The 19628-nt window shown below is 40.4% G+C and overlaps 1 protein-coding gene across 8 annotated transcripts in view; it reads right to left on the reverse strand.

The window, feature by feature from the left end:
- Window positions 1-19628, reverse strand: part of hdac4 (histone deacetylase 4) — a 461100-nt gene that overhangs the window by 26695 nt on the left and 414777 nt on the right. For all 8 annotated transcript variants that reach the window (XM_048598645.1, XM_048598640.1, XM_048598638.1 and 5 more), the window contains 2 exons: window positions 18009-18128; window positions 17356-17453 (listed from right to left, as the gene is read on the reverse strand). In XM_048598645.1, coding sequence (XP_048454602.1) covers window positions 17356-17453; window positions 18009-18128 — 218 coding nt within the window. The remainder of the gene's footprint in view (window positions 1-17355; window positions 17454-18008; window positions 18129-19628) is intronic.

The raw sequence follows: 19628 nt of genomic DNA on the forward strand, positions 1-19628 counted from the left end.
ATCAGCTCAATAGACAGGAAAACATGTGAGTGGGTTAGATCAAGTGTAGCAGATCAGGAGGAATTATAACCGAATATGAACTCTGGAAAGAAGATCTCAACAGTCTTGGACCAGCACCGATTGAAGGGTGCTGAAATTGAGAATAAAAACAGAAAAGAAACAAAAGTCAGATGAGTGGATAACATTGAGATATGGACTGAGGGAGGATTTTGAAGAAAGCTACAGGAGACGTAAGACGGTATCATTAGCCTCGCTGAGGTCATGGTGACAATGAATGCAGACTGTTCCAAAGTTAACTCCCACCTGTAGTTTAACAAGCTTTATCCAGTCTTAATTAGGTTATATAAAACAGACATTTCAATGTTCACAACAATGTTAGACCATAAGAAATAGGAACAGGAGTAGGCTGTTCAGCCCCAAGCCTACTCTGCCATTCAATAAGATTATGGTTGATCCGACAGTCCTCATGTTTACTTTCCTGCCTTTTTCCTGTAACCTTGATTCCCCTATTGATCATGAATCCATCTACCACAACCTTAAATATACACAAGAACTCTGTCCCATAGCTCTGTGGTAAGGAGTTCCAAAGATTCACAACCCTCCTCGTATCAGCCTTGCATTTGCACCCCTTTATTCTGAGTCTACACCTCCTTGCCTTCGCCCAACCCATGAGGGGAAACATCTGTCAGCATTTACCTTGTCAAGCCCCTTTCAATGAGGTCACCTCTTATTCTTCCAAACTCCAGTGAGTAGATTCCCAATCTGTTTAGCCTTTGCTCATAAGACAATCCCTCCACACTGGGTATCATCCTCATGATCCATCTTTGAACTGCTTCCAATGAAATAATATCTTTACTTAAATAAAGGGACCAAATCTGTTCACAGTACTCCAGATATGATCTCCCCACCATCTTGTACAGTTGCAGTAACCTTTGTGCTAGCTTTTCATGTTTTGTGCACAAGTTCCCCCAAGTCCCCTTTCTGCAGTTTGTTCCCATTTAAATAATACTGTACTTTTGCTCTTCCCTCTAAAATGAACGAGTTTGCATTTTCTTACATTATACTCTATTTGCCAATGTTTTGCTCATTTAATCTGACAATATCTTTCCATAAACTGGTTGTATCCCTGTAGCAACTTGCTTTTTCACCTATTTTTGTGTCATGTGCAAATTTGGCTACAATACTTTTGCTTCCTTTTTCAAAGTCATTAATATTATATTGTAAACAGCTATTGTCCCAGTACTGATCCCGGTAGAACCCCACTGGTCACGGTTTGCTGACCTGGAAAGAGCCCCTTATCCCCACTCTGTTTCCTGCCAATTCCCTATCTGTACTATTTTACTACCTCCAACACCATGGGCTCTTCTCTTATGACTTAGTACCTCACAGAAGATTTTCTGAAAGTTCCAACACATCTACTGGTTCCCTTCTGTCCATTCTAGTTGAGACTTTCTTGAAAAGCTCTTAATAAATTAGGCATGATTTCCCTTTCATGTAGCCATTCTGACTCTGCTCGATTACATTAGGATTTTCCAAATGTGCTGCTATTACTTCCTTAATAGTTGATTCCAACATTTTTCTAACAACAAATGTTATGCTTATCAGCCTACTGTTACCTGCATTTTGCTTCCCTTTTGAATGCGGGTATTAAATTGGCAGTTTTCCAATCCTCCAGCACTTCTCCAGAATCCAGTGATTTTTGGAAAATTACATCCAATGCATCCATAACGTGTGTAGTTACTTTGAATTTAGGATCCTAGGATGTAAGTCAACAGGGCCAGTGGACTTATCTGCTGTTAGTATCCTCCATGATAAAGACTGATGCAAAGTATCTGTTTAACTCTACTGCCATTTCCTTGTGGAAATATCTCCTTAGATTCATTTTCTAACCAGCTTATATTCATATGGTGCTGTTATTTTTGTTATCTACTTTTGCTATAGGTTAAATAGTATATTATCCCCCCTCTTGGACCACCGATTCTAGAATTAAAGATGTCTTGCACAACCATCTGATGATTTACTATTTACTGATGAGAGCGGTCACCGAAGAGCTTTATTCAGAGATCCAATTATAATTCATTCGCTTTTGTCAGAAACCAGCAGGTGTAGTGAGCACACTATTTCAGCACAATTTGAGGCATCCAAATGGTGCATGGTGCCATTGAGGGTATAAAAATTTTCAAATACTTCTCAGGCACCACATGTCAGCTGTGCTCTATACTGGAACCAAAGTGCAATACCAAATTTGTGATAACAGGTAAAGAAGCTTTCACATCTTTGCCTGGTATCCTGGCAGGGGTCTGCTGTGTCAGCTGTATCTCCGCAACCAGGGCAAAACAGAATGTGCCTACTGGGACAAGTGCTATCTACTGCCTCTGAGCAGCAGGTAACTAAGCAAAATATAAACAAGGATACCACTGGTGTGTAAGAATGTTTCTCCTGTCTGAACTGCTCTGGAGAAGCCCTACACAACTGGTTAGAGTGGATGTCAAGAGTTATTGTAGTGGAATAGCAAAAGCGGATGGATTAATGTTGACAAAAATCGATGAAAGGTTAACAACCTGAAACATTAACTGATTCTCTCTTCAAAAATCTGCCTCATCTATAGAGTATTTGCTACATTTATTGTTTTTAATTTAAAATTGTGTATGCTTGAATAATGTAGAGACTTGTGTAGTGTAACAACTGTCCACTACAGAGACAAATAAATTGTTTCATTACTTACAATTAAATTGCTCTCCTTGCAAAACCACAGTTTTAAAGCTTCTCCTTTTAAACCATCTTCACTAAGCAAGCACGCTAGCAGTCCTGTCAAGTGAACTGTGCTGCGGCATGAAGTTGAGCTTCAATTATTACTATGGCAGCCAATTCTGTTTTGGACTCATTAAAATGCTATGAAAATCCTGCCGATTGCTTTGAATCTAGGAGATCAGACTGATTTTTCTGGGCATTTACTCACAGATTCAGTTTTTTTCTGCTTAAGGAATGATGCGCTGTTGTAAACAATCTTCTCTTGTTATGAAGAACTTTAGGTCAATGCATACCAACAACACAAGCTACACATTGCTTGCTGCATTTACTCAGAACTATTTTCTGATATACATATTGCTGGGTGCCTCATTTGTGTTAGTAATGTGGTATATGAATTACAGTTTTGGTGTGATGTCAAGTATATTGATCATGTTTACTAATAACTGGTGGATTGTATCAAACAGCATATCCCTTTGGCTGTTCATAAAAGGCAGAGTACTGACTCTACTCAAGCCACATGTGCTTGCAAAACTCAGAGTAGTGCCCACATATATTATTCTGCAACTGAACAGTGCTTGCCAAACAATCCCAATTGTGCTAATAATTACATTCAACTACCAATTTAAGATTATCAATTGAGCTTCTAGTTAAACATGCCAAAAGATACATATGCCAATATTGTACATGTACCACATTCAAAAAAGGTGGTTGAGAAAACACAGGAAACTAAAGGACAGTGAGTCTGACATCTGTGGTATGAAAACTATTGGAAAAAATTCTGAGGGACAGAATTAGTCTCCACTTGGATAGGCAAGGATTAATCAAGGATAGGCAGCGTGTATTTGTAAGGGAGAGAACATGTCTCACAAATGTGATTGACTTTTTCATGGGGGTGACCCAATGTGTAGATGACGTAGTGCAGTTAATATAATCTACATGGACTTCAGTAAGGCTTTTGACAAGGTATCACAGGAGAGACTAGTTAAGAAGCTAACAGCCCATAGAATCCAGGGCAATTTAGCAAATTGGATCCAAAATTGGCTTAGTAGCAGGAAGCAGAAGACAAGGATCGAAGGAAGTTTTTGTGACTGGAAGACTGGTGTTGTGTGGCATACCAGAGTGTTTGGTGCTGGGTTTCTTGCTGTTTGTTGCGTACATTAATGGTCTAGACATGAATATTATCAGTAAGGTTGCACTGGAATTGGTGGTGTGATAAATAGCGAGGAAAGCCTAAGACTACAGGATGTCAGAGATTGGTCTGATGGGCTGAACAATGGCAAATGGAAATTAATCCTGAAAAGTATGAGGTGATCCATTGTGGGAGGACTAACAAGACAAGAGTGTACACAATGAATGGTAGGACCGTAGGAAGTACAGAGGTTTAGAGGGACGTTGGTGTGCATGTCCACAGATCCTTGAAAGCAGCAGGACGAGTAGATAAGGAGGTTCTGTGGTATTGGCATACTTGCTTTTATTAATCAAGGTAATGAATACAAGAGCAAGGAGGTTATGATGGAATTGTATAAACGTTAATTAGGCCACAGCTGGAGTACTGTGTGTAGTTCTGGTGACCACGCTATAGGAAGGATGTGATTATACTGGAGGTGGTGCAGAGGAGATTTGAAACGATGTTGCTTGGGCTGGATTGATTGAAGATTGCTCTAAGAAAAACCTTAGCCTAAGACAGCTAAGGGTTATCTGATTGAGGTGAAAGAAGTACTCAGGAAACGTTGATAGGGCAAATAGAGAGAAATTGTTTATTGAGGGCTCAATAACCAAGAGGCATAGTTTTAAGTTATGAAGCTGGAGGTTTAGAGAAGATGAGAGGAAAAATGTTTTCATGCAGAGGGCAGTGGATATCTTACTGTCTAAAAAGGGTGGTTAAGATGGGAACCCTCAGGACATTTAAGAACTGTTTAGATGAACTCTTGAAATGCCATAGCATACAAGGCTACGGACCAACTGCTAGAAAATGGGATTAGAATAGATGGATGTTTGTCGGCCAGCACAGACATAATGGACCGAAGGACCTCTTTCCATGCTGTAAAACTCTGACTTTATATTTCACATGTAGAGAACTGTTCAACGCAAACAGAAAGAACATGTCCATGCATAGCACCTTTTTCAACTAAACAACAGCTTTAGGTGCAACCATTCCCTTGTGTATTCCCCATGGCAATGCCTTGACCAATAACAGTTGACTTGTTTGATTTGAACTTAAACAAAAGCTGGAAGTTAAATGTTCCCTGGTGCATTCTCCATGGCAAAACCTCAGCCAGTCAGAATCTATTTGCCAGCCAATCTGCACATTTTTACAAAGGACAAGTTGTTGTTCTCTTTGAGATTTGGTATTCTTGCAATCCTGTCTTTATGTGTGAAGGTGAACAGCTTCGGCAGCACGTCTCTTTTTTTCAGCAATGTTTGATGTTCCTGGCATACCAGTAAATGGCATCTAGTTCTTGATTGTGGTGCTATATACGGAAGTAGAATTTAATAAAAGCAAACTGCTAGCGCTTATCAACTTAATTTTTTGTACATTTTCATGACAATAATGTTTATACTCTGAATGCTTTCCACTCAGCACCGTAAGGGTTAAAACATGTATCTTTAAGCACCATCGAGCGTAAAGTACTTCTGATTCCCCACAAACTTCAAAGACCTTGCATTTGGCATTTCCAAGACTGGTTTGAATTAAGTTCAATTCTACACTCTACTTCCAAGTTCATGGTGAAACTGAGTGCCTTCTGGATTTCATTATGTCCAATTATCTTATCTTTTTTCATCTTAGGCTTGATCCCCAGCAAATGCAACGTGGCATTCTATAGGTCTAAATAACAAGGTGCTGCCTTGAAGGCATCTATTGTCTCTAGAGACCTGCAAACTGCTGAATATATGACCTGTTGCAATTTCTTTCTAAGCCTGTGCGTGCTATAAATTCTACACTTCAAAGCATTATTTTGCTAGAAATTGGTGAAACAACTTGCAGAAAAAAAAGTTAGTTGAAATATGTTAACTTCAAATCTCCAAAATACATGGCATCACCCTAGAAACTTGGCAACAGATTAAAAACTCCATTAGAATCACTTTTAGCCTACACGTTTTGTAAATGAGGCTACAAAAGTCTTGCAATTTTTTCATGAACAATTGCACTGGCATGTTCTGAAGCCTTATCTGAACGCTGACTTGTAGGTTTTCAAAGCAGATGTTTGCAAATATTCATGGAATAAGTACTCTTTGCAAAATATCTGGTTAGTAAGGCAATGCTAAATACTGTGTTAACCTATCTCAAACTAAGGCAAACAATTTCCATCAGTAATTTATACACTTGGATGATTCATGTATTCCAGAAAGCTATTTATAGTGTAGACGGATATGCAATACTAATAGAGATGAAACAAAGCCTGAAGCTGATCTGTGTAGATGCAACAAGATTTACTGCAGCTGACCTTAGCAGCCCAAGCAACGAGTGGAAATCAGTGAAGGTTGATGCTTTCACATTATTAGAGCTGTGCACATTTGGATATTGAATGAAGAGGGGGTTAGGTTTGGTAGTATTGCCCCAACATTACTGTCAAACCTCCTATATATATTTTATTTATAATATATATACTATACACACACACACACACTCTTACTTGCTGGATAGATCCTGCTTATACTGCTCTTGGTTTTCCCCAGATACATCGATACTGATAGATGAGCAAGGTGGAACTGCTTTCACAAACAAGTTATATCCCATTCCCATTACAGTAAGTTATTTTGCTTGGCAGTAAGACATGCGCACCCTGAACATACGTGGTTTATATACTTTAAAAAACATTTCAGATTTCAAGACCTGTAAATATGGAGTGGTAGCATTCAAATTATCTGATAACACGTAACTATAATCATTATTAATTTTTAATCCTTTGTACTTTTCTAGCTAGTCCCATACCCTTAATACAAATTGGCTTCTTTTCCATTTAATTACACTGGAGGAGTCAGAATTTTGCATCTATTCACCTCTTTTTTGGCTGAAAGAAAACTAACCAACTAAACAATAAAATCTTGCTGATTGTGAGCATATGTTTTGATTACAACATTGTGAAGAACTTTGGGACATCTTTTATCCACAGTTAAGGTCCTTTAAAAGATAATAAGCACATAAAAAAATAGGATCAGGTATAGGCCATTTGATCCTTTGAGTCTAGTCCTATACTCAGTAAGATCATTCACCTTTACTCCACGTTCTTCACTAGTCCTGTATCTCTTAAGTCATCTCGTATCCAAACATCTGTTAATCTCTCTCCTGATATTACATCAACAAGTCATTAGCCACAGCTTGGGCCAAATACATGTCCAAAATTTCACCATAATTTTTGTTCCCTCACTTTACTTTCTGCAGCCAGGAGAAACAGCCTTGCAGCATTATCCTTAATGCAGAAAAGTGAGACTTCGGAGGAATTTTCTCCTCTTTTGTGAGGTGTGAGCAATGACAAGAAAGTAAGGAAAATATACAGAGAATGAAAAAAATTAGAATCTCAATGTTTGAGAAACGGTTTTGCGATTTTTCCTTTAAGCCTCAAATAGCGATGTCACAATCTTGCTATTGAGCTGACAATACCTTTGTATCTTATTAGTAATTTAACTCACCTTACTTATATGCCACTTCTAATTCTTCTCTCCTTCCCCACTGAAACTAGATGGCAAAAATTCCCAACTAGCAAGACAGAGTGGGTACCTGGTGGCTGTAACTCATGATTGCTTGTCTTGGCCATCATCCAACCATGTCTTCAGCACAATGTCCCTGCATGCTCCTTGGACACCATACTCCTTAACTCTTCGTTCATGTAAGTTGGCAGCAAAAAAAACACTAGTCTCACCATATCATCATGTGTGTTCTTGAACCAACTCATAGATCAGTTCAGGCCTTCAACATTCTACTTTGGAGATCAGGGATACCTACAACTTGCATGTTTCTGCCAATTCATTTTGAGGACAGAGACACACACTTCTCATGCTTCTGCATAGGATGCAACTTATGGCTCTTAGAATGTTTTCTTAGCACTCCCTCACTTTGTGTTTAATTGGAGGCAGTAATTCTCTATGTACTTGACAGTGCTTTCTTAGTGCACACTCACTGACTTCAAGACAGGCTTCTGAGATGCCAGCCTGTGTGGCTCACATAGCACTTTACAGAAAAGATCTTCAGCGCTGGTTTATAGAGCGTTATACTCCATGGTTTGCATTATGTTTTCAGTAAAGAAGAACAGGCAGGAAGCTTGTCATGCTGGGAAGAACTGAACAGTCAATCTATCAGTCAGATAGACATTGGATTTATTGCCATATAGCAATGTGCCACTTCAACATACAGCATGTGATAGGGTGGAATCTTATAAAAGTGACATGTAATTATGGCATGATTTGTGGCAGAATTGATGAGGAGTCCAGCAAGGCCTATCTTGTCATTGGGAGCAATTTGCTGCATCTTTCATGCATTTGCTGAGTGACGAGGTGAGTTTCTCATTAGGTAGTGAGTTTGCCATTTAAGGGGCATTTTAGCTTGTTGCATGCTTTATTAATGGCGTGACTCGCTTCATTAATATTCATCTTCCCATCTCACCAAAGGCACTGAACGAGCTAGAAGTTGAAAATTCTTAAAAGTGTACTTGGCGAATTCATCTCGCTGCTGACATACTCAGCACCAAACATCTCAGGGTACAAACTATGGCCACCAGCTGCTTGCACCCCTCATTCACAGACACTGGCATCTGACATTTGCCAACCCCTTGACTATCATGACATTCCTCAGATCAACTTGCACGATACTCAGAAATCTCAGACTTGCATTGTAGCGCACAGAGGCAACTAGCACTGAAAGGTTGTTGCAAGGATACCTTGCACGCAGGGACAGGAACCTAGCTCTTTGACTGCACTAAACTGCATCTCAAGGCTGCTCACTTAGCACCTACCCGTATGCTCAGAGCATCCCTGCTTTGCTATGTTGTGACAATTAGTGCAGTCACACATCTATGCAGCTCGCCTTGCTGGTCAGCAGCCCTCAGTCATGGGGGAATACATGTTGTTGTACATTAGAATGCTAAATCAATCTCACACTTCCACCCTGTGCTAACTGCTCATGCAGCAAACACATGGCATGTGCAGCAAGTGGGCAGTCACATCACAAACGTTTTAGGGGTATAGTCTTCACCATAGTCTATGAAAGCACCCATCAGGGCAACCTGCCATATCAATTCAGGGGCTGGGGTATTCTTGGTCATGGGGCCCATGCATCTGCAGTCCAAAGAGTCAGTCACAGTCCTGGGGCTCCATAGCAGCCAGCCAGGGTGATGGTGGTAGTGAGGGTGGGGCTCTAGCTAATACAGTCGAGAAGATGTACTGCCAGTCAGGGCTAGGGGTGTTTCTTGTCCAGGGTTGTCCAATTAAGTCACTCAAGGAGTGGATCACAATCAATCCGTTGGGTTTGTCCACAGAAGGTAAAAAACGAAAATGGACACGGGGTGGTGGTCCTGCTGTAGGAAGGAGACTTGGTAATCTTTCTTTCGGATTGGGACTGCAGACTAGAGGGGAGAACTGGGCATTATAACTGTGAAGTGGGGGCAACAGTATTTGTAAGGGGTGGTAGATACAATAAAACAGAGAATGATGACTACCTCTGGCATGATCACCTCATATGCCAGGGGCTGGGGGAGAAAGTGGGCAGGTGCATCTCATAGATGGCTTGGAGGGGACCTGCAGAGGTGCAAAGTCTGTGGGGTTGATGTAAAAGTTTGCCGAGGAGAATTTGGATATTCACAGCCTCACCAACAGATGGAGGCGGAGGCTGGAAGCCACTGGCTGAAAAGCATTCACTGCCACTTTCCATCATTCTGGAATTTCAGGGTTCTCTGAACTTGTCTGTCCCATCTTTCACCTTCATAGGAACATGTTCAATTTGCAGTCTCGTTTCTTTTTTGGATGACTCCCATTGCTCTGAAGTAGCTGCTCCCATTCCAAATTGACCTCTTCGTGTCCCTATCATCTTAAAATCTGCTCACTCCAGTTCATGATCTGTACTTCTGGGTCATCTTCATTCTTTTCTATAACTTCCTCAAATCTTACGGAATTACCATCAATATCGTCAAAGTGTTCTCCCATTGAAACTTCTTGCAGAACCTTCTACATGCTGGCTTAAAAATCTCTCCCAGGTACATTTCAAGAATTCTGGCCCCCTCTAAGAAATGTGATTGTGACCTTTTAGTTTTTAAATTTGACCCATGTGATTTCAACTGAGGAGACTTCTAAGATATCATCCCTCCTTATTGCATAATTGATTCAGTGATGAATATTGTAACAAACACCTACTCTTTTACACACTCCCCCACCGCCATCTCAATCTAACTTGAAGATACTAATTCTGGAATACTGATCTGTTCGTCCTGCTCCTCCTTCAACCAAGATACCACGATGGGTTAGCAAGTTTTGTGGCAAGCCTATTCCACATCCTTCAAGCAAACTGCCATTTATGAAAGTCAAAGGGATGGTCCTTTCTCGGGGAAAGGGGAACTACGGTCAGTCGGCGGTTGGGGCCACAGTTAGACAAGAGGCTCACCCAATTCTTGTGCAGGGGGTTGACCATGTTCAGTCAGGCAGTTTGCCCCAGAGTCCAGGGATCTGTGTCCTTGCAATCCAGTGATTGTACCTAACCTGCAGAACTGGTCATGGTACAATCTGTTTGGGGATTATAGGTAGATCAGTCAGAGTGTTGTGGCTATATCAATCTAGGGGTGGACTGTGGTCTCTTGAGTTTGTCTAGTAAATTAGTCTGTGGGGCAGGCCTTGGTCAATCCTGGGGTTTTGCTCAATAATGGTTAGGGGACAGTCCATGGTATGCTTGAAAAGTGGGCAACACAAATCTGTGAAGGAAAAAAAGATAACACGGTGTAGAGCTGGATGAACACAGCAGGCCAAGCAGCATCAGAGGAGCAGGAAAGCTGACGTTTCGGGTCGAGACCCTTGTTCAGAAATTTCCTGCTCTTCTGATGCTGCTTGGCCTGCTGTGTTCATCCAGCTCTACACCGTGTTATCTCAGATTCTCCAGCATCGGCAGTTCCTAATATCTCTCTCTCAAGGAAAAAACAGTTTACGTTTCGGGTCCGGTGACCCTTCCTCAGAACAGTCACCGGACCCAAAACGTTAACTCTGCTTTTTCCTTCACAGATGCTGCCAGACCTGCTGGGCTTTTCCAGCAAACTTGTTTTTGTTCCTGATTTACAGCATCCGCAGTTCTTTTGGTTTTTAACACAAATCTGGGGATAGGGTTTGTTGCAATGGGTCACTGAGATAATGGTCACAGTGACATGGAGCAATCTTAGATTGAAGGGTAGGTCCTCAGACATTAAGGAGGGAACTGGGAGCTCCAGGACAGGTGTTGGGGCTTTTCACAAGTCACAGTCACTACGGCCTCTACATGGGGAGGTTATAGAGCCATCATGGACATGTGAATTTCCAAAGTCGTGGGCTCTGGGGGAAAGTGGGCATGTTTTTGTAAAATGATGGTGCTCAATGGAAATGAAGGGAGGCTGAATGGTTGAAGGGGCCAAAGGTATAGCAACACAAAAGGAAACATGAAGGATGAAGTGAAACTATCGTGTTATAGGTAAAGCCTGCAACTCATTCACTAGAACACGAAGCTGAAACCTCACCATTTTGGTTTGAAAGTTAACAGCACAATAACTGCACAAAATGGCTAATGCCACATACAAAGCAGACAGAGTAAATTTCTGTTGTTTCCTTCAGGGGTGGAGTAAATTTCTGGGGACTGAAAGCCTTGCTGGGGCAATTGAATTCATTGTGTCACCCACATGGTTTCAATCTTTACTTCAGCCGTAAGACATTACTTGTCCAAGAATGCACGTTCAAAATCTTGTGCCTCAAGCAATCAGGAGCATCACGTTGTGCGCATTAATTCCTTCCTTGCCATGTCAGCACAGCAACAGTAATCAGCCAAGGGCACTTAAAAGCAGAACCTGAAATTCCTATTTCCCAACACGTTCCATAGTTAGTACTGGATGACAAAGCTCCATAGTTGTCAGATTCTCAGACTGAAATGTAAGTATGCAAGTAAATGATCTGTGAGGTGGAAGGGAGCCATTTGTTTGTTTTTATTTTGGGTTGGGGGACCCACTGAGTCTCTTCATGGTAGATTACTAGCAGAATTCTACTCCCAATGTAGCATTAAAACTAGGTTGTGTGAAGTATGATTGAACAATGTTACATAGCTCAGAGCTTATGTAGGCATGACCATGATCTCCTTAGAAAGCATCCATACCACACTGTGTGAAGGCCCATAACAAGAGACTTCATTGAGCCAGATAAGAGGACTCAGGATTCTTGGTGAACTTTGGCAGTGCATTTTGTAAATGGTACACACTGCAGCTACCGAGTGTCTGAGGTACAGGGAGTAAATGTTGGTGGATGTGGTACCAATGAAGTGGTATGTTTTGTTCTGGATGTTGTGAAACCTCTTGAGTGTCATTGGAGCTGCACTCATCAGGCAAGTAGGCTAGTCACTTGTAGGTAGTGGACAGTCAATGGGAGAAAAGGGGTGAGTCACTCACTGCAGAATCCTCTGGCCTACTCTTGTGGCCAATGTATTTATATGGCTTGTTCAGTTTGGTTTCTGGTCAATGGTAGCCCCCACAACGCTGGTAGTAGGGTATCAGAGATGGTGATGCTATTGAATGTCAAAATGTAATAGTTAGATTTCTCCTTGTTAGATATGAATACCACATGGCACTTGTGTGGTGTGAATGTTACTCGCCATTTGTCAGCCTAATTCTGGGTACTGTCCAGGTTTTGCTGCATTTGCAAATAGACTGCTTCAGTAGCTAAGGAATCATGAATGGTGCTGAACATTGTGGAATCATCAGCAATTATCACTATTTCTGACCTTATGATGGAGAGATTTTCAATTATTCAGCAGCTAAAGGTGGTTGAACCTAGAACATGGTCCTGAGAGTCTACTGCAGCGATGTCCTAGAGTCGAGATGATTAATGTCCAACAACCACAATCATCTCCTTTATGCCAGGTATGAATCCAATCAGGAGAGAGAGATTTTCCCTGATTTCCATTGACTGTAGTTTTTCCAGGGCTCCTTCATGCCACAGTAGGTCAAATGCAGCCCTGATGTCAAGGCTATTCACTCTCAGCAGGAGCAGAAGAGATAGTGGGTGTCCCTAGTGAGTGAACGGGAAGCGCAGAGGGCTGGAAAAGTTAATAGTTCAAGAGGCTGAGGAGGATGGGAGCCGTTGAGTAGAAATGATGCAACACTGAAAGTTGTAGTCCACAAGCCTTGGCCAGATGATGGCACAATGACAGAGTTAGAATGAGACATGGTCCTGTAAACACAAGGTAGCAAAAAGAAGATGGTGGCACTTACCCTTCAGAGTTCTGCAGATCACTGACTTTTTTCCTGCACTGCTGGGCAACCTGCTTCACCCTGAACATTGCACTAGTCTGGGCTGTTAACTGGGTCCAGGCTGGCTTTGTCTGGTGGCATGGTCACTTGTGGTGGTCAGCTGGAAAATGGACAATGGACAATCCTCCCCTCCACCACCTCAGCCACCAGCATGTCCACGTCACTGTCTATGAAGCAGGGTGTGATCTTTCCTTTCTGTGCCACACGGTCTAGCAACTCAGTGTAAACACCAGAATGTTATCACAGTGGCTAGCACTTACACCCCTCCTCCCATACAATTCCACAGAAGGGCTCCGAAGAGCTTGGTTGCATAGTTAATGAGGTGAAGAACAGATGATTAAATGTGTGAAGTTACTTATCGTGGTCTGGCACCATGAATCTCTCAAATCACATGAACTGCAAATGAGAAAACACTGTGCACACTGTTGATGTTTTTCAATTTGCGCTCAAACAGACAAATACAACAATGCCAAAATTCAAAAACGGTCATAGTTATAACAAAAATTGTTATAATTTTTCCAAATTTGGTGTTCCGACATTTCACCTGAAGCATGCAAGACAAAAAACTTTGTTAACGCCTTTCTTTTTGACTACCTTCTTGGGAATTTTGTATGCTCCAATAAAATCAACTTCAAATCTTCCGATCTCCAGGGAATATAGATTTAGACTACTCTATCAGTCTGGTGAACTTCTGCTGCACTCCTTCTAAGGCAGGTATACCCTTCCTTAAGAAAGGAGATCAAAACTGCACAGTACTCCTGGTGTGACTCAGCAAGGTCCTATCACAGAGGCTTATTTACTCTTATATTCTAATTACTTTGTAATAAATACACCATTTGCCTTCTTAATTATTTGCTGAAGCTGCAAATTCACTTCTGTGATTTCCATGCAAGGATACTCAGATCCTCTGAACACTAACAGTTCCCTGTATCTCTCTACGTAAAAACTATTCTGCTTTCCTATTTTTTCTGCTGAAATGGAAAACATCACATTTCTCCACATGTATTCCATCTGCCAATTTCGTTACACATTTAAACTATTTCTGTTCCTTTGTAACTTTTGTATCCTCACGGTTTACTTTCCCACCAAACTTGTATCACCAACAAATTTGGATACGTTGTAATCAGTCTTCTTAACCAAGCCTTTAATAGAGTGTAAAAAGCTGAGGCCCCACCACTGACCCTTGTGGCATCCAACTGTGCCTGAAAATCTAAAATTTACTTGTTTATTTTTACATTCTGGTTTCTATTCATCAACCATACACTACATCCACTGGTTATCCCTCATCTACTCTGCTCATTGCACCAGCAAAAAAATTCAGGATTTGTGAAACACAATTTCTCTTCTAGAAAGCAGTGCTGACTGTCTAATCACTTGAGTTTCTAAATGCTATGTTACCTCATCCCTAATAATAGCTCTAGTATTGTTTCTGATACTAGGTTGACTGACCCGCATATTTCAGATTTTTTCTCCCACTTTTCTTGAATAATTGGATTATCATAGAATTGCAACTTTGCAGAAAGAGACAGTTTGACTCATTGAATGCACCAGTCCTCTGAATGAACATTATGATTCAATTCCATTCACTAGCCCTGAATGTTGTTTCTACTTTAGTTTTCATTCACCAATGCCTCAATGGAATGTGGCTCCACAATATGTCTAGCCAGTGCATTTTAAACCCGAGCTACTCACTATGTGAAAAAGTTTTTTTTAATCACATCATATTTGCATGTGTTTGCAAATTACCTTGTACTTGGGCTCCCTTGTTTTTGCTTCTTTATGACAGTGAACAGTTTTTCCCTATCTATTCTGTTCAGACCTTTCATACTTTAGAAAGCTTGTACCAAACATCTCCATTTTAGCTTTCTCCTCTCCAAGGGAAACAGATTGGAGAAACTGGGACTACCTTCATAACTGAAGTTTCTCATTCCTGGAACCATTCTTGTAAACCTCTTCTGCACTCTTTCCAATGCATTTACATCCTTTCCTTATAATGCGGCTCCCAGAACTGTACGTAATACTCCAGTCGAGGTCTAGCTACTGTCTTATACAAGTTCAGCACAACCCCCTTACTCCTGTACGCTATTGCCTCAATTCTTAAAGCCTAGGATACCACATGCTTTTATTAACTGTTCTCTGTATATTATGTTTGCTAACTACCAAACTGCAGGGATCATCCTAAAATCACGAGCTCACAAAAATTAAAACCGTTGCAGTCACTATTTTTGTCACCACCTTTCTTAAAATCCTAGGATGTAGGGCATTGGGTCCAAGGAATTTGTTGGTTTTTGGTCCCTTTAAATTCTGCAGTTTTTTTTTTATTTGTTTCTCACAGGCATATATAAAACATTTATTTAATGCCTGTTTCTTCCTTTGTTGAATTATAAAATCCTCCCAATCCTCAGATTTCATGACAACTTTGGCAGCTTTACAAGTCTCTTCTTCTGCCTCCTGATGTTCAGCCTTCGCCTCACCCTTTGATTCCATTGGATACTTTTGTGACTTAAAGGTTGTTTCCCATGGGATTCTGCAGAAGTCCCTTGCATTTTGTCATGTATATTGATAACTTAGACCTAAACATAGGGGCCAGGATTAAGACTTTTTGCAAAGCATTCAGCATTCGGCAATGGGGGCGGCACGGTGGCTCAGTAGTTAGCACTGCTGCCTCACAGCGCCAGGGACCCAGGTTCAATTCCAATCTGTGTGGAGTTTGCACATTCTCCCTGTGTCTGCATGGGTTTCCTCCGGGTGCTCCGGTTTCCTCCCACAGTCCGAAGATGTGCAGGCTAGGTGGATTGGCCATGCTAAATTGCTCATAGTGTTCACGGATGTGTAGATTAGGGGATGGGTCTGAGGGTCGGTGTGGACTTGTTGGGCTGAAGGGCTTGTTTCCACACTGTAGAGATTCTATGAAATTCTACGAAATGGATTCTATGAAATTGACAATTGGCTACACGGTTGATTGTGTGGAAGAAAGTTGTGAACAGGAGAAACATACCAATGGAATGGTCAAGTGGGCAGAAAAGAGGAAAATGGAATTTAATCCAGAGATGTGTGATGTTCTTTATTTGGAGAGGGGAAAAAAGACAAGGGAATACACAATAAATGGTAGGACATTGATGAGAGGAACCTTGAAGCACATGTCCATGGAAGCCTTAAAGAAGTAGGTTAGATAGATAAGACGGTCAAAAGTCGTACTGATGTTTTTCTTTACTTGCTCGGAGGCAGAGCATAAAAGCATGGAAGTTATGCTTGAATTTCACTATGTAAAAACAGTAGATCACAGCAACAGTACTGCCTCAGGCCTGATCACCATATTACCGGAAGGGTGGGACTGCATTCGAGTGTATACAGAGGGTGATTTATGGGTGTTATCGGGACTGGAAATTTTTAGCTCGACAAAAAAAGACTGGATATGTTGGGGTTGATTGATTTGGAACAGAGGAGGCTGAGAGGAGAATTAATTGAGGTGAATAAAATTATGTGGGACCTAGATGGAGTGAACAGAAAGGATCTATTTCTTTTGCCAGAGATGACAATTATCAAGGGCATAGATTTAAAGTGATTGATAGAAAGATTAGAGGGCTGTTGAGGCAGAAATCTCCACTGTAATTAATAGGTACTTGAATATGCACTTGACTTACTCTATTGTACAAAGTAGTGGACCAAGAGCTGGAAAATAGGCCTAGGCTGGTTCTTTTTGGTTGGGACAGGCATGATGGGTTGAGCGGCCTCATATGCCATTCTATGATTCCATAGAATTTCTACAACCATACTGAGGTTTCTTCTTAGGTGACTTTTGACCTAGTCAGTGACAGTAAGGTTTTGCCCTAAAACAACCTGACTGAGAATGTTAGGAATGAGAATTTTAAGCTAAGTCTTTTAGTTGAGAGGAAGTACTTTAATGCTATTGAATCCAATTATTCCAGAACGACTTTTAAAAGAAAAAAAAAATCACACTTCATTTAGTATTGGACTGTTAACCCCTAATTATTGCATTTTGACTGTTCTTTAACTTCTGCATGAAATACATGAAAAAAAAAGAATTATTTAAGATTCCCTTTGAAATTACTCATTAAATCAAACATATTTAACAACGCTGTCACAACCTTTATTGACATTACTGAATATTTTGAAGTCCCACCTAAATGCAGTCAAATATTCAGCATCTCCCATTGGTGGATCCAGACCTCCAGTCCAGGCCATGTTGAGGTTAAATCCGACTCCTGCACCGGTCCCAACCTGAAGCCCAAAAACCAGGAACACTTTAAACAAAGAAAATGCCTTTCTATTTTAAATTCAATTTTAAATGATTAAATTATATTACTATCCCAAACAACATTGGAATTGAGATTACTTACAAATGATGTGCTTTATACCCGATACCATGTCTATTTGTCATTATTGCAAATATTTTGTTCTGTTATGCTACATAATGATTCAGTATAAAACATACACACACTTACTTTATAAAAGAATAGTATTTTTATACAATTTAGAAACAGTCTCAAAGAATACATCTTTAAAAGTTGTAAAAAGTCACTCATTCTAAACAGAGCAGAACTAGAACATTCCTTAATAGGATAGTCAATATGATTGCACTTATAACAATTTAAAAAATATATGCTGTCATGTTTTCTCTATTACTCAATTATCAAGAAATTCAATTAAAATGAAATGTATATGTAAAATTAAATTAATTTTTTTTAGACTTTATGATTCATGTCTTACCCTTAAAGGACATTGAGTTGAGACTTCCTTTGATATAAAACATTAGCTGCAATCTGAATTACTTGCCTCATCTGGGGCTCCACTGCCAGGGAAGAAGTTGCCATCATCGTAGCGATGCAATGAAATGTACAACACGTTGGGGTCACTGTAGAAAGCCTGTTGTGTTCCATTGCCATGATGCACATCCTGTTGTACAATTTTAGACAGCAAACTGAATGGTCAAGTTTGAGAAGTAAAATTCCAGATTTGTTTTCAAATCTGGATCAGATTTAATTTGTGTTTAAAATATTGCCCAGACCACTGAGGATAGGATTTGGGATGTTATCTTATGGTTGTACAGTATGTTGGTGAGGCCACATTTGGAGCACTGTGTACAGTTCTGGTTGCCCTACTCTATGAAGGATATTATTAAATTGGAGAGGGTGCAGAAAACATTGACAAGTATGTTACCAGGACTGGAGGATTTGAGTCATAAGGAGAAGCTGCGACTTTTTTCACTGGAGCATGGGAGGTTGAGGGGTGCTCTTACAGACGTTTATAAAATCATGAGGGGGCATAGATAAGGCAAATAGCAAAGGTCTTTTTCCTAGGGTTGGGGAGTTCAAAACTAGAGGGCATAATGATTTAAAAAGGACATGAGGGGCAACTTTTTTCACACAGAGGGTGGTTCACATGTGGAATGAACGGCCACAGGAAGTGGCAGATGCAGGTACAATTACAACATTTAAAAGACATTTGGACAGATACATGAAAGGGAAACACTTACAGAGATATGGGCCAAACACAGGCAAATGGGGCTAGATTAGTTTGGAAAACTTGGTTGACATGGACAAGTTGGACTGAAGGATCTGTTTCTATGCTGTATAATTTTATTGCAGAATGCTCCAACACCATTTCTTCGTAATGGATGGCTAGCTCAACAGGTGTACTAAACAGACAATACAAAACATTCATTTAATTTAAACATGGATCTTACTTCCTAATTGTTTTCTCCAATCTATTACATTGCTGATAGAATACAACCCAAAGACCATGCCCTTGGTCTCTGGTAAAACTGCTTCTGAACTATCTAGGGTGATCTTCGAAACAAAAATCCTTTTCTCTTGCAGATTTGTGTACACATGCAGCCTGAGTAAATCTAATATTCATCATGTGGTAAAGTGTGGACACATACAAGTGTTCTGAGGCTCTACAATGAAACAATGCATTAACACAATACAGTACAAGTACGAGCAGTCACCACTACAATATCAAACAAGGTAAAACATTTTAGAGAAATAAGAACTTGACATAATTGACATTACAGCATTATTTTAAAAGTTTGCATGTGTTCAACCATTGTTCGTTACAATTGCCCAAATAATCTAAGTAATTCTACGTTTATCATCAATTGCACATTTCACCAGTAAACTTGACTCGACATATATGAATTCAATTTTAACTTGCATAATCTCACTTAAGAATTAATGAAAAAATGGTATGACTATGGCAGCAAATTTCACCTGGGGTGATCGGGTGGAGTGAATTGCCACTTGTTGAGATCAATGTGATTAAAATTGGTGAGTTCTACAATGGGCTTTACTAGAATAACACCCTGGGGTTAAGGTGAAAATGCAAAAGAAAATATGTGGTTGCTAGAAATCTGAATTAAAAACATTACATGCTAGAAAAGTTCAGCATGTCAGA

The sequence above is a fragment of the Rhincodon typus genome, chromosome 7, assembly GCF_021869965.1.
Source record: "Rhincodon typus isolate 14 chromosome 7, sRhiTyp1.1, whole genome shotgun sequence".
Classification (NCBI taxonomy): domain Eukaryota; kingdom Metazoa; phylum Chordata; class Chondrichthyes; order Orectolobiformes; family Rhincodontidae; genus Rhincodon; species Rhincodon typus.